This window comes from Halichoerus grypus, chromosome 6 (genome assembly GCF_964656455.1).
Source record: "Halichoerus grypus chromosome 6, mHalGry1.hap1.1, whole genome shotgun sequence".
Lineage (NCBI taxonomy): Eukaryota > Metazoa > Chordata > Mammalia > Carnivora > Phocidae > Halichoerus > Halichoerus grypus.
In genome coordinates, this window is record NC_135717.1 from 164,606,811 (window position 1) to 164,622,855 (window position 16,045).

The 16,045-nt window shown below is 47.1% G+C and overlaps 1 protein-coding gene and 1 long non-coding RNA gene across 3 annotated transcripts in view; one reads left to right on the forward strand and one right to left on the reverse strand.

The window, feature by feature from the left end:
* The window catches only part of SYN3 (synapsin III), a 444,404-nt gene that overhangs the window by 19,620 nt on the left and 408,739 nt on the right, over positions 1–16,045 (reverse strand). For both annotated transcript variants that reach the window (XM_036093503.2, XM_036093504.2), the window contains exon 8: positions 4,175–4,317. In XM_036093503.2, coding sequence (XP_035949396.1) covers positions 4,175–4,317 — 143 coding nt within the window. The remainder of the gene's footprint in view (positions 1–4,174; positions 4,318–16,045) is intronic.
* LOC144382170 (uncharacterized) lies at positions 7,313–12,982 on the forward strand. The gene is made up of 2 exons (XR_013448611.1): positions 7,313–7,506; positions 12,743–12,982. It is a non-coding gene; the product is annotated as an uncharacterized LOC144382170 (long non-coding RNA).

The following is a 16,045-nucleotide window of genomic DNA, read 5'->3' on the forward strand; positions in this document are numbered from 1 at the left end:
TTCCATCCATGTCGATGTAAATGTTAGGTATTCATCCTTTCTGATGGCTGAGTAGTATTCCACTGTGTATATATACACCACATCTTCTTTATCCATTCATTTGTCAATGGACATCTTGGCTCCTTCCACAATTTGGCTATTGTGGACATGGTTGCTATGAACATGGGGGTGCAGGTGCCTCTAAAGATGAAATTTAAAACATGTCTACACCATCAGATGAAATCCCCCAAACCTTGGCCTCTTGTTTTTGAAAAGAAGAACTAGGGTAGTAGAGCTATTAGTGATTCTGGAATTTCTTGAGGGCTCCAAAATGTAGGAAAAATGATCCATGGAGAGAACTGATCACTTTTTCATGGTGAAGGGCAGGAAGGCCTCCTGGCCTCAATACCTTCTCTGTTTGCCTTTTCTGCTCCAGCAACACCAACCTCCCTTGCGGTCCTCCAGTGCCATGGTTTTTTCCTAGGTCGAGGCTTCTAGATACATTCTTCCCTTTGCCTGATCCAGTCTTTGTCTCCATCTTTGCCTCCCTAAGGACTACTCATCCTTCATGTTTCATATGAGATGTGACTTCCCAACAGCCCACCTCCCCCAACAAGAGTAAATGCCCTAAACCAATATTTAGTCATGCTAATCTCACCTGGAATGACCACTATAGTGTCCAGTCTTCCTTGAGGGCCGGGGACATGTCTGACTCACCCCCGGCCCCCACAGTGTCCAGTGGGACCTGGCATGTAGTAGGTACCCAGTAACTAAGTCAGTTCAGCCCAACTCGATTCAATTCAATTCGGCAAACACTCACTGGGCCACTTTATGTCCTGGGTACTAGGCTTGTCTCAGTGACCCCATCCTAAGGCTGCTTACTACCAGGAAGGGTGGACCAGTTTAAAATCACAGTAGAGGCATGGTAAGGTTAGCAGCATACCCGAGTAGTGAAGAGCTCGGGGAAAGCAGAGGAGAAACCAGAGTCACTCAACGTGACCCCAGAAGGTAACCACTGAATGTGCCTTGGAGGGTGGGAGGGTTGGTATAGTGGGATCTGCATGGTGGCAAGAGAAGGGAAGAACTGACTTGAGTCAGACAGATGCAAGGCTGAATCTTGGTTCCAGCATTTTCTGGCTGTATAACCATGGACACCATCTCGGAGTCTTTATTTTTTCCATTGGTAAAATGGGAATGATCTCCATCCTTATATATTGTGTGGACTAAAGGAAATACCCCCATAAATGTCTTAGTCCAATGGACACTGCCATTATTTGTCAGTCAGTGGAGACAAGAAAAGAAGGCATCGCAATGCCAGAAGCAGCAGGAACACAAGCCAGATTGCTCTCCTGCCAAGAAAATAGCAATGGTGAGAGTTGCTGTTCGATGGGTGCTTTCTCTGTCTGAGACATGGGTCAGAGAACCTAATGAGAGAGATATTACCATTATTACCATTCCCACTGAGCGGCACAAGCCATCAACCCATATCTGAGGAACTCCATGCTCTTAACCATGACTCTCCAGGGCAGAGCCCGTCACAGGCCGGGGGAAAAGACCCACTTGGCCGAAATGTGATGCAACTGCTTGAATGTAGGATAGAATGTAGACTGTGCCAGAAGAGTTGACCTATATTGCAAATGTATGATGTCGACCTCCTTGCTGAAGAGGGTGGGGGTGGGTGGTAAGGTGCGGACGCACATAAGCTTGGACGAGAGTGGAGGCTGTCTGACTAACTATAAGGGGAGCTGTACCTGAGCACTGCACTGCAGTGGGTAAAGCTCTTTCCCACGGGGCTCCACGTTCATGGTTCTGCAGTTGGACTGGGACTGAACACATAAGTAAATGGATGGCAGCTGGTAGGAGCCAGGATTTTCCCTGTTGGAGTGGGAAGTTATAAATAAGCAATCCGGGAAGGCAGAAGTGAATCACGTGGTACTAGAGGAAAGTCGGAGACGTCAATATGAGCCCTCTTTAGCTCTAGATAGAGCTGGATAAATATAGAAATAATTACAGATACGTGTGCATGCATGGGTTAAGGTACACCCATGTATTTCCTAGCTCTGTCTGCTGAGAAGCCCGAGTAACAATGACACCCCAGTAGCAACAAGCACAGAGGCCTGAGTGCAGGGCAGGAAGTGGGCCAAAAGGAGGTTGAATGGTCGGGGGGTGGGGTGGGGGGGCCGAGAGGATGCTCTACACTGAGGTCTGACACGAACCCGCTCCCTCGGACAGGGGCCAAGGCAGGGTCCAGGAAAAGTCATAAATAATGACAAACTGGAGCTGCCAGGGCACAAAGGCTCAGCATAAAGAATGCGGCAATGAGCTAATCTTCAAGAAGAGAAACTAGGACAAGGTGTCGTCAATGTCAAGTGGAAACGCGAACAATGAGGAGAAGAGGGAAATGATATCATGACGGATGGTGGGGACCTCAGTAATGCACTGGAGTGCTGCACTGGAATGTTCCCCAACTCATAGGGGGCAGGGAAGAGCCGATCTTATCACCCTGAGGGCATCTGAGATTAGAGACAGGTCTGGCCTGGCTCATGGGTGGCAGAGAGTAATTGGCAAGACAGGGCAGAAGTCTTCCTTGAGAACTGGCTCTATCCCTTTCCTGGGAATCTTTCCTTAGAGGTCAAGTCTAAGGAAAGTCTGCCTTTCAACTTGAAAGAAGAGGTCTGCCTCTTCGCCAGCTCCCCAGGCAATGGCAGAGTGGAGTAGTTGTGGTGAAGACTGTGGGGCCCTCAAAGCCTAAAAGGACCATCTGGCCCTTTATGGAAAAAGTCTGCTGAGCCCTAGTCTAGGCAATGCAGGTAGAGCAGAAGCAATCCGAGATAATGCACAAATGGATGTGTCTGGCTGTGGTCAATAAAACTTTATTTACAGAAACAGGGGGCAGCTGGATTTAGCCTGTGGGTGGTGGTTTGCTGACCCTGACCTAGAGCACAAGCTCCACTGTGCAAAAGCATGCAGAGAGATTTCCAACTGTCCCGAGCCCGCCATGGCAGCCCTCGGATGGGGAGCCGTGCACACGGCCAGGGCTCCAGGAAAGCTTGGCAACTGGGCACTGGTTAGCTCTCTGGGGTCTTGTCATTTCAAGGGGAACCAACAACAACATTCCAAAGTGAGACACAGAGAGGCCTTGGAGCAGATAAGCCCTCCCACCTTTTCAAGAAGTCCCGTTCTCATGACCACAGCTGCTCGAGTGTGAGTCATCCTCTGCCAGAACCACCCCTGGGCTGAATGTATGTGTTGGATTTTCTGGCATTCATTCTTCTTCCCTTTGTCACAACACCTCTATTCCCACTGGGGGCTGACCCCACCCATATTGCTTATCATCTTGGTGGGACTCTCCATACTGGTCTTCTGCCCTTCTCCAACCAGTAAGCCTGTGATCCAAGTTGGATTAATCCGCCCCGTTTCCGTGGAATCACAACCTTGAGTTAAGCACTGAAAGTGACTCAGGCAGATTCATTTCCCAATTGGGGTGCCATAAAGATTGTCTGTTGCTCTGGCCACCTAGATTCCTGCAGCTGCCTTGGATTCTAATAGTTCTGAAATTGACAGTTGAGTGGATTTGTTTTTAGGGTTTCTGATCATTCATGCCTTTCTAATAAATTCCCTTTTGAAAACTCCATCAAAGCAGTCAGGTGTGGTTTCTGTTGCTTGCAGCTGGAGAAATCTGATGTCATCTCCTAATTGGTCCTACTAGTTCCAGAGAAACCCCTCTGCAGCCCATGGCCCCAGAGCTAGCTTTTTATAAATGCAGGTCAGATCATGCCACTTCTCTGCTCAGGAGAGAACAGAACAGAGCCCGAAACCCTCAGCAAGGCATTCAAGGCCCTCCTTGATTTGTCCCCAAGTTTCTCTTTCAGTCTAGTCTCCTATGGTATACATCCATATATACTTGAAGTCCCCCCAAACATGCCAAGTATCTTTCTTCCTCTGGGAGAAGCAGCTCTCTTTGGGTAGACAGATTTCTACCCTGGGATAAGCTGTGAGAAAGCATCAGCACTTAGCCATACTGACCAGAGAGTAGGGGCAGTAAGTGGACATAAAGGGAGAATAATGAGGTGCTGAAGGGTCTCTGCCCTGCAGTGGAGGAGACAGGGCTGGACGTACATCTCTAATGGATGTTCCTCCTACACTCTCCTCCCCCCCTCCCTCCCAGCAACCGAGGCCCTGCCCAGGGACTCACATGTAAGCCTTGTAGTTGGATCCGATTTTCTGGATGCGGATGTCGTACTTGGAGTCAATGAAGGCCTCAGTGGTGGCGTAGGTTTTGGCCATAGCCACCATGCTGGTGATGTCCTGGTAGTCATGCTGGTTTTCTACTTTGATCTGTGTGGGAGGATCAGGGGGTGAGTGCCAGCCAGCCAGCCAGCGTTCATGGAGCACCTACCCAATGCCAGGTGTTCTATATATATAGTGACCTTGAGGAAGTCACCTGCCTAGCAGGGGAGACAGACATAGGAAACAAGTCATTCCACTATGTACCTGTAGATGAGGAAGGGAACATTCCATTGGGGTTGTCAAGAAAATCTTTACAGAACAGGTGAACTCTGAACAGGGTTTGGAAGAATAAGTACAATTTTCAGCAGGGGCATTTCTCTGGAGGATGGAAGGGATGGGTAAAGCAGAGGCCGGAGGAGCCACATGGAGACGTGGATGGGGAATACCCAAGTGGTTCAGACTGGCCGATGGGGCTGGAGGATGAGGGATGGCTAAAGTGGGTTGTCAAGGAACAGACCTTGGGGGACCTCAATTGCTTTGGTAAGAGGCTAAAATTTTAGCCTGAAGACTCTGGAAAACCACTGGAAGAAGTGGAGGAGTTTAAACAAGAAAGTAGCCTAATTTGTGTTTTAGAAAAATCCCTCGTGCACTGGGTTTTATACGTAACTAATGAATCGTTGAACACTACATCAAAAACGAATGATATACTATATGTTGGCTAATTGAATTAAAAAAATCCCAAATCCCTCAAGTAGTTGCATGGCAGGTTGTATGGTGGGTTGAATGTGACATGGGGTAGAGACCAGTTGGAAAAAAGGGAGTATATGTGTGTGTGGTATGTATGTGTTGGGTGTGTGCATGTGGGTTGTATGTATGTGCAGTTTGTGGGGGGACATGTGTGTGGTGGTGGGGAGTATATGTGTGTGGCATATGTCATATGGGTGGTGTGTTGTATGTGGTGCTTGTGTGTGCAAGCAGTGTGTGTGTGCATGCGTACGTGTGCATATACACTGGACAAGGCTGGTTGTGCTCAACCCAAGGCTGGGGGAGAAACTCACACTGTTTCCTGGGCTGAGGCCAGGAACATGAAGTGGTAACTTGGGGTCAAGGACAGGTCCCAGGAGAACTTCCAAGGCCAAATGCAGGGGATAAGGCCAAGGCTCTGTGACCTTGATCTCAAGACAGAACACAAGCTGACTGCCACCAGCTGTGGCCAGCTTGGAGTGCTGCCCCCTCCCCTGTCACCCTCACCTGGACAGCAGAGGCGTCTGATGTTGGGCCAGAGGCCCAGACCCCCTGGAGGGGGGTTGGCAGGTGCCGAACAGCTTGTGCGGGAGGCTCTCCGGTGCTTACAATCTCTCCTAGCCCTCTCCTGCCTCCCTCGGAGCCTCACCAGTGCCCTGACCACTCCATCCCTGTGGGATGATGCACACCCACAACCTCACAGCTTACAAAGAAGCTTCGCAGCTCGCTCAGGGGACACAAAACAAGATAGTGAGGCAGGCAGTGTGGGCATTATTATGGTCATTTAACAGATGCCGAAACATATTTCTTGCCCCGTCCAAGGCCATATGGCAGCTAAGCGCAGAGCTGGGAAGGAAGCTCAGGACTCTAAGAGCACAGCTGTCCTCCAAACCATCTTCAGGGTATCTGTAAGTGCACACCTGCTGTTCCCCCCTAACAGATGGGAAACAATGATGGGGAGCGAGGCTTGGCACACCTTCTCTCTTCTTGGCTCTCTCAGAGTCCCTGCCTCTCAGCGATGACGCTGAGTACCACTTTGTGGAGAAAATAAGAGTGACCAAGCAAGAGTTCCCTATTTGCCATCCCTTTCCAAGCTCACCAGCTTTCCCGCTTCGTCTTCCAGGCGGCCGTGCGCCCCCTCCCACTCATGGCTGAACTCGCCCTTTGTTCTAGGTCTTCTAAGACTGACTGCTCACTGCCCCCTCCTCCTTCGGGAATAGGACCCTTCAGTTTTATCTGGCATCTAGTCTCTCAGCTAAAGATTGCTTTGTTCCAGTCTCCCTCCTAGGTAGATGCGGCCACGTCTCAGAATCTGGTCAATTAACACGGGAGTGGATGTGCTGTGGGCAAACTCTGGGTGGTGCCTTTACCACAAAGGGAATCTTCCCGGTCTCTTTTCCCTCTTCCACCTGGCTGGGATCTCGGACCACAGGATGGAAGCCATATATGTTGAGGATGGCTGAATAATAAGGTGGATGGAACCTGGATTCCCAACACCATGGAGTCCCCAATCCGCCCTTGACTGTGCATGTTCAGACACTTACATGAGAAAGAAATGGACTTTAATCTTGTTTATGTCACTGTTATTTTGGTCTTCGTTAAAGCAGTCAAACTATATTTCTGCCTTGTATTTTTTGTCTTTTGCTCTCTGTTGATTCTTTATCCTTTGGGTCAACATGATCATGGGCCCTCCATTCTCCTCAAATTGTTCCTGCTTTTCAATACCCCAGGTACTCCCTGCTCTTTGTCTCTACCTCCTCATTTCCCACTCACCCCTAAACCCACTGTCTTCAAATGTCAATCCCCACCACTCCACTGAAACTGATTTGGCAAAGATCACCTGTCACCTCCTCGCTGGCAAATCCAATAGCGTTCTTTAGATTGGCATCCTGTTTGGCATTCCACGACATCTGAAATTGCTGAGCTTTTTGAAACTTGGTTTCTACACCACTACTCTCTTCTGGTTCTCTTTTTTCCTGCCAACTTCCTCACTTTATTGCCTCCCCCTTCCTCCAACTTCCCCTCTTATGATCAGAGTGTTTCATCTTCAGCCCATGTTCGGGGTCCAGTGGAGAGAGTTAGAGTTACCAAAATGAAAGAATGGGTGGTGGTGTGGGGGAAGCTTGCAGGGACAGCTTGTCTAATTCAGTTTTGTCCCTGGGTGGCTCTGGAAAGGACCAGAACTTCTTCTGCACCTCAGTTTCCTAGACAGCACAGCATACATAGCAGGATGTCTTGGACACTTCCAGCTTTCCACAACGTCCATTCTCTTCTATAGTCATGAAGCACCCCATTCTGGGGGCAAGTGACCTCCCACAGAATAAATATCAGACTTCCCCATCTCCCGGACCCCTGTGTGTGCCCATGTGACCATGTTTTCTGTTTCTGTGAGCAGAAGCGGAGTCCGTACTTCCAGGCCTACTATTAAAGGGAGGGGAGGCTTTTGCTCTTCTTGCTAGATGGTGTGGACCATCTTTGACATTGTGGCCGAAGAACAACACCCCAGGAATTCATGATCAACAAGATGGAAGGAGTCTGGGTCCTTAAAACCAAGTAAGTTCCGTGAGAGCCCTGGGCTGCTTTCGCCCAGAACACTGTGTGTGAGAGAAGGTCCTGGCTTATTTAAGCCACCTTAGGTTTTTTGTTACACAGCTGAACCTTGTCCTAGTTATTATAGGAGCCCTAAGTAAATATCTGTTGAATGCATCATGCATGCATTCATCTCTTCACAGAATAGACAAAAGAGAGCAAAGAGAGACAGTGTAGACATAGAGGTTTAATGAATTAATTAGTATTAATTAGTGTCAGCCCAACCTCTCCTTGTGCACCTTTTCTGGGTGGTTTGGGGTGGGAGTGCTCATCCTGCCCTCTCCAGGAGTGAGGATATAATCCCGGTTTCTTGTATACGGACTCTTCTAAAACCCCAGGACAAGCCCTGGCCTGTGTTCCTGGCAATTTTAAGTTCTTTTCCTTACAGGGGGCCTTCAGATTGTGCACGTCTGGGCCCTGTAAAGCCCAGCTCCACCGATGTTTTCCTCCCATCAGATGGTCAGCTTCTCGAGGACAGATGACGTGTCTCCCCCACGAGTCCTAACACAGGTGCGCGGCACAGATGTGCCCAGCACGGTTGCTGGATTGAATTTAAGAAGACTCGATAAAGATCCACTCGTAACTTGGGGGGGGCAGGGGAATGGGAGGAAGAATACAGCGGGAGTTTGGGAAAAGGCAAAGAAAATGTGTCTCCGGAAAACTTGTCTTTTCCAAGGTGAATTTTTCTGCAACTGCTCAGACTGGATTCTGCACTCTGGGAGGTTTATCTTTCTATCTTGAGAACCCAATCAAATCAGGAACTTCGGAAAAGCGGGCAGGGGGCCTGGCCGGGTGTGGTGGGTGCCGGAGGGGACTCTGGCATGGTCCTCAGGCAAAAGGTTAGGCGGGGTCAGAGAGCACTGGGGCCAGGCAGCCACAGGGATGAAGTGGCTGCTGGCCTGGGGAGGGAGTCTTGGCTCTCTGCTTTATTTATTAGCTGGAAACCCCTCCAAATGTTCACAGAGACAAGCTGAAAACAGGAAGCCCTAAATGAGCTGTGATTCAAGATTACCCATTTGCTGCTCTGGGGACCTGCAATGGGGTCACCATGGGCTCCCTGACTCCGAAGCCTCACTCCCACGTCCCTGCCTCCCTCTCCCCTCTTCTCCCTTCCCTGTCTCTTCTCTTCTTCTTTCCCTCTTTCTCTGCCTTCCTTGTCTTCTCTCCCTCTCCCCTACACTGCTCTGCTTGCTCTTGTGTGTTTGTGTGCACGCATGTGCGTCGTCCTGAGGGTGAGCAAGGTGGGAGCATGGAGACAGAGAGGGCGGAAAGGGAGAGAAGTGGGAGAGAGGGGTCAGGGCACAGTTCTGAATCTCCTTGATGGGATTCACCTCAGAGGCCTCCTATTCCAGCCTGAGATGGGAGAGTCATCTTCTCCATCTTTGGTAGACTGTCTTCATTTGCTTGAACACCTCCGAGAAGAGGGAGCTCACTACTGGACAAGGAAGTTAATTTCCCTTTGGGGAACTTGTTCTGCTGTATATTACACCCAGAGTGAATGAATGGTCCCAGCTATCGATCACGAAAGGGAATTCTCAGCCCTCAGCCTTGTGTCTGTTCTTCACGTACTTGAGGAGAGCCAGCCAGGTATGCCTAAGTCACTCTCTTCCTTAACCCACCCTAACAGGAGCAGGTTCCAGACCCTTTACTACCTTGAAATGCTCTCATTTGACAATCTCCTCAACTATGTGGTGCCCAGAATCACACCTGGCTCCAGATGTGGTTTCACCAGCCGAGACTGGAGAAAACTGTCACCTCCCTCCACGTGGAATACATCTGGCAGACTCCTGCCTCAGAGCCTTTGCACTTGCTGTTCTTTGCTTGCGTGGCCCACACCCTCACTTCATTCAGGTCTCTGTTCAGAGCGGTCTTCCCTGACCCCCAGATGTGCCTCGACTCCTCCTACCCGGCACTCCTCATCCACCGTACCCTGCTTAATTTTTCTCCTTGGCACTCCCCCGCCCACACTTCACACCATTATTTGTTTATTTGTTTGTCATCTCTCTTCCTTACCATTCTATTAGAATGGAGGCTTTGCAAGGCCACTGCTGGATTTCAAGCACTGAAAACAGCATTCAAGGGGCAACAAGCACCCAATAGATTTGGTTAATGATTGAATAAATATATCTAAGTGTTGCCAGGTATGTACTGAGTGCCCATTATTATCCAGATAATTACTGGATACTATGCTGGAGGCTGAGGATGCAATAGGGAAAAAGATATTTATGATTTTAATCCAAATGGAGCTTTGAGCCTATTCATTACTTGCCCCTATTAATGCGGCTTAATACAATGGTAGTTTTTCTAAGATCCATATGGAGCTTGCGCTAAGCTAATGTCTCCAGGTCATTTTGAAACACGAGATCCTGATAATTCAGGTCTCTCCGTGCGTGGACCTGAGTGGCTTTCAATCCCAGAGCAGGACTTTACATTTCCCCCTGTAAATGCTAAAGCTCTCATGTTCTCATCTGTCCCTTCCTCTTCCGATATTGACTCTGTCATCTAACCTGTTAACTACCCCTCTCAGCTCTATGTCAATCATGATTTCAGTGCCCGCATCCTGTACCTAATTCCAGCTGTTTGACCTGATTTAAGTCATTTCTCTTAAGCTTTAGTTTCCTTATCTGTTACATGAGATAACAACTGCCTTGTAGGATTATTATGATTTTTAAAAAAGATTTTATTTATTTATTTATCTATTTATTTTAGAGAGAGGGAGAGAGAGCTTGCGCACAAGTGAACAGGGGAGAGGGGCAGAGGGAGAGGGAGAGAGAGAATCTCAAGCAGACTCCCTGCTGAGCATGGAGCCCGACCCGTGGGGCTCGATCTCACCACCCTGAGATCATGACCTGAGCCGAAATCAAGGGTTGGATGCTTAACCAGCTGAGCCACGCAGATGCCCCAGATTATTATGATTTTTAAATGAAATTATAATGAATGTCAAAGTACCTACCCAGCATGGTGTCTGGCACCTAGTAGGTACTCAATAAGAGTTGGTTCTCTTTAATTAAATAATTGTTGTGATTCTTTGTTGACACTGAACCATCAATAAACACTTTTTATACAGTTATTTACATAATTATTCATCCAGCTACAATACCTACTTCCTGTATAATCATCCAAGTTAATGAGGAAAAGTTCTTTTTAGGTTGATTACAGCTAATAAATGCAGAAGGAGTAAAAGAACTAGGACATCATCCTTCTGCAACGATCGCCCTAATGCAATAATGGATCTAGGCAACAGTGATCAATGTAAGACCCTTGGGAAAGGCTGATAGGGAACTTCCTAATGTGTGGATCAGGCAGATGACACCTGAACTCACACATCAGTCTTAAATCCCAAAAGACAGTTAGAGATGACTATGTCTACAGATGTGCAAGGGAAACACCCACTACCAACTGGAAAGTATTCTTTTTTTTTTTAAGATTTTTATTTATTGGCGCCTGGGTGGCTCAGTCGTTAAGTGTCTGCCTTCGGCTCAGGTCATGATCCCAGAGTCCTGGGATTGAGCCCCACATCAGGCTCCCTGCTCCGCAGGAAGCCTGCTTCACCCTCTCCCACTCCCCCTGCTTGTGTTCACTCTCTGGCTGTCTTTCTCTCTGTCAAATAAATAAAACCTTTAAAAAAAAAAAAAAAGATTTTTATTTATTTATTTGACAGAGAGAGAGAGACAGCGAGAGAGGGAATACAAGCAGGGGGAGTGAGAGAGGGAGAAGCAGGCTTCCCGCGGAGCAGGGAGCCAGATGTGGGGCTCCATCCCAGGACCCTGGGATCATGACCTGAGCTGAAGGCAGACGCTTAACGACTGAGCCACCCAGGCGCCCCAACTGGAAAGTATTCTTGCCAAAATCCAGAACCTGAGTCACATCAAGTCTCTATAGTCAACCACCAATTTATAGAACGTATAGGCAATAAGAGAACACCATGGATCTGTAATCAAATTCAGACTGTAGAAAATTCTACAGGAAAATGACCTTTTTTCCCCTTCTAACAAATAAGTGTCAAACAAACCAACCACAGGAAAAGGAACTGTTAAGTATCAAAAGAGACTCATGTCATACCAACCATGTCAGGTATGAAGGCCTTGTTTGGATACAATGAGAATAAACCAATTAACAGGAGACTATTGAACACTGACTATGTATTAGATGATATGAAAGAATTATTACTAAATTTTTTGTATCCTAATGGTATTTGTCTATGTTAAAGGAAAGAAAAGGGGTCCTTATGTATTACAAATACATACTAAAATATTTATAGGTGAAATTATGTGATATCTGAGATTTGCTTTAAAATAATCTGGGGATCCAGAGACAGAAAGTAGGTAAGGAGTTGCCAGGAGCTGAGGTGAAAGGAGAATGAGGAATGACTTCTGCTGGGTATGGGGTGATAAACATGTCTTGGAATTATATAATGGTGATGGTTCCACCTTGTGAATATACTTGAAAAACCACTGAATCATACACTTTAGAAGGATGAATTTTATAGACTGAAAATGATAGATCATTTTTTAAAAAATGAAAAAAGTATCCAATGGTGTTTGAGAGGAAGTGTGGAGTATATAGAACAAAACTGACCATCAGTGAATAATGGTTAAAGTTGGGTGATTGTTACACGGGGGTACACTTTACCATTTTCTCTTCTGTTGTGTATATTTTAAAATTTCCATAATAAAAGGTTAAAAAAAACAGGACTGAAAGAGAAAGACAAATAAAAGTGAGAATGTAAAACTGTGCTTCAAATGAGATTAAATGCCCACATGGTAATATATGGCTAGGGGGGTGACCCCATTTGGTTGTGTTCATTCTTTTTTTTTTTTTTTTTTGAGAGAGAGTGTACATGGGCATGATCAGGGAGAGGGGCAAAGGGAGAGGAAGAGAGAGAGAATCTCAAGTAGACTCCCCACTGAGTGTGGAGCCTGATTCAGGGCTCAATCTCACAACGCTGAGATCATGACCTGAGCTGAAATCAAGAGTCAGACACTTAACCAACTGAGCCACTCAGGTGCCCCACCACCATTCTTGGAATTAAAATCCATGTGACATCTCCTGGGCTCCTCTTATAGAGGACACTGATGTGTAACAAATGCCAACAATGCTTTCTGATGTTTGATGTTTCCCGTAATACCCCTTAGTGTAGGCTCATGTACTTGTGTCATCTCCTTTTTTTTTTTAAAGATTTTATTTATTTATTTGACAGAGAGAGAGAGAGACAGCACAAGCAGGGGGAGCGGCAGACAGAGGCAGAGGGAGAAGCAGGCTCCCCACTGAGCAGGGAGGCCGATATGGGGCTCGATCCCAGGACCCCGGGATCATGACCTGAGCCGAAGGCAGACGTTAACCAACTGAGCCACCCAGGCACCCCTCGTGTCATCTCATTAAGATGTGAAGAAAGCAGTTTTGCAGATGGCCAATAAATGCAATCCAGTGATCACTCTGATCCATTTGTTATAGTTTATTTTTTATTCGAAAAACCAATACATACACACTCAGCAAATAAATAAATAAATAAATAAAATAAAATAAAATCTGGGAAAAAATAAGTATGTCTTCTACTCTAAACCCCAAGCCCCCTGGTGAAAGTATTCTTTGTACTCTTCTGGAAATATTCTATGAATATCATATTGTAAGAGGATGTAAAATGAGTCTCTTCTTGTCTGTGTGGTTAATTTTATGTGTCAAATTGGCTGGGTCGTGGTGCTCAGATATTTGGTCAAATGTTATTCTGGATGTTTCTATGAGGGGGTTTTGGTTGAGATTTACATTTAAATCTGGACTTTTGAGTAAAGCAGATTGCCCTCCATAATCTGAGTGGGCTTCACCCAATCAGTTGAAGGCCTGAATAGATCAAAATTCAGCATCTTCAGCCTACTGGCCTACTTTGCAGATTTGGGACTTACCCGACCCCCGATACTCATGTGAGCCAATTCCATATAATAAACCTCTTTATCTCTCTCTATACACTTCCTATTGCTTCTGTTTCTTTAGACAACCCAGACAAATGCACTGTTTTGGCGACAGCTGAAGCAAGAAGACAAAGGTACCACCTTCCAAAGTAAGCTGTGACAGAAACCACTGTGGCCAAGAACGGGTAGACTCACCCACACTGATATAACAAGGTTGGCTGGCTGGAGATTTGAAATTGTGAGGTGATGATTTCTTTGGAAAAGTTGGGCCAGCCACTACTCCTCTTGCTACATCTGGTAAGAGCATCAGTGGGACGAGACTGATGGGTGTCTGAGCAGCAAGGCAGAGCTTAGCGGATGTGCTCCCAGGCCACCTGCAGCTCAGCACCCCACACTTTGATCTCTCCAGGCTAAGAATGTGAGCACTTCCTATAAACCACAGGTGGGCTGTGTGGGAGAGACATCAGCCTCGAGCCATTTAAAATCCCACACAGAGGGAGCAGTGGCTGAAGGGCCACCCCCTTGGTCCAAGCCACCATCATATCTCTTTGGACCACTGCAACCATCTTCTTTTAAAATTCCTCTTGGCCAAGCCAAAGCTCAGACTGATTTCCTTAGTATCTCTGGGGGTGTGGGCCAAGGCATCGGTATCTTTAGAAGCTCCCCCAGGCAGCTGCGTGCAGCCCAGGTCGAAGAGCATGACCCTGTGTGATCTGGGTCCTGCTTACCTCTCTTTCTCACTCGGCCAAACGTGTCCCTGCCTCACTGCCTCTGGGCTTGCTATTCCCTCTGCTTGGAACAATTTTCCCAAATACTTCCCGTGGCCCACTTCTTCAGGTCTCAGCCCCGATGACCCCTTAGTGGAGGCTTTTCCAACTACCCGATATAAAGTAGCTATCCTTCCTTGCCCACTCTGGGAAGTCTCTACTGAGTTACCCTGGTTTATTATTATTACTTCTTTTCCTACCATCTTTGACTATCGGAAATTACTTATCTGCTAATGTACTTTCTCTCTCCTCCACAAAAACGTAAGCCAACAAGACCAGGGCCTCTGCGTCTTGCTAGAGAGACAATAAAACTGTTTAAGAATGTAAGCTCAGGGGCGCCTGGGTGGCTCAGTCGGTTAAGCGTCTGCCTTCAGCTCAGGGTCCTGGGATCGAGCCCTGCATCGGGCTCCCTGCTCAATGGGAAGCCTGCTTCTCCCTCTCTCATTCCCCCTGCTTGTGTTCCTGCTCTCACTGTTTCTCTCTCTCTCTCTGTCAAATAAATAAATAAAAAAAAAATCTTAAAAAAAAAATTAAAGAAAAAAAAGAATGTAAGCTCAAATCCCAGCTCCGTCACCTATGAGCTGTGTGACCTTGGGGGAAGTTACTTAGCCTCTCTGTGTCTCACTTTCCCTATCAGAAAAATACTGGGTAACTTGGTGTTGTAAAGTAGCCACTCCACATCAAATGTGGATAACTTGCTGGATTACTGTCAAATGTCACTGGATTGTTGTCGAGCATTAGATAAGATACTACATGTAAATGGTCTGGAAGAAGCCTTGGCTCATCACAAGCATTCAGTAAATGTTGACCGTTCTGATTATTGTCATCCCCTCCTATACCCTGAACACCCAGTATAGTGCTTGGCACACAGGAGGAACTCAGTAAATATTTGCTGCAAGAGTGAACGAAGGGCCCAGTCGTGGTAATAGCTGAGTGCAGAGAGTCTAGGCAGGAGGGAAAAGCAGGTGCAATGGCCCTGAGGCTCATGGTACTTACAGGAAAGAGACTCACAAACAACAGATAATTGAGCCTTAACACCTTCTAGTGGAAGCTGAGGGTGAATAGTATTTCATGCTTGAACAGGGGCAACCCTATCTCCGTATACAGGGGAACACAGAGAACGGGGCCAAGATCCTTCCCAGAAAATGGCCTGGAATAAACTGGATCCAGAGACCACGAGAGACTGAAGTCCACTGCCCTATTTCAATAGCCTAGGAAACATTTCAGGCGAATGTGACCAGCGGCTCACCCCGGCCGCATCCATCTCCGTCAAGTTCCCATAGAAGGCCCAGTGTGGAACATGCTCTTTCCTGGAGCGATGGCCCAGACAAACTTGTTTTTTCCAAACAAAGATAACAAGCTGCATGAGGCAATTTACTGAACCAGGTTATTTACGAATAAGCTAAAAGCTGGGAGGACAGCTACCAACAATAGTAACTATAGCTTCAGAGCACTTGTTCTGTGGTCTTTCTGGCTGGAATCAGCTTGCAGGGCCAGCTGGAGACTCAGGCCACTCCTAGCTTGAGATATTAAACCGTAACCCTGGCCCACAAATGGATGCTTGTTTTTCTGTTTTTATAACAGGAAGGCGTGCATCCAGCTCATTCCAGAGCCGTATTCGCTCATTAAGAAACAAGTTAGATGGGGTGAAGAGGGATGGGCTGCATCTCTGTTTTCCCTCCCAGTAAATTTTTTTTTTACCAGTCTTGCAGCTCCTAGACTCTCCAGGCAGGACTAAGTATAGGTGTTTTGTGTACGTCATTAACGTCAAGCCATGCTTACAGTGGAGTTCAGAATTAATTCCTGAGGTCAGCATCAAAAGCCTGAAAG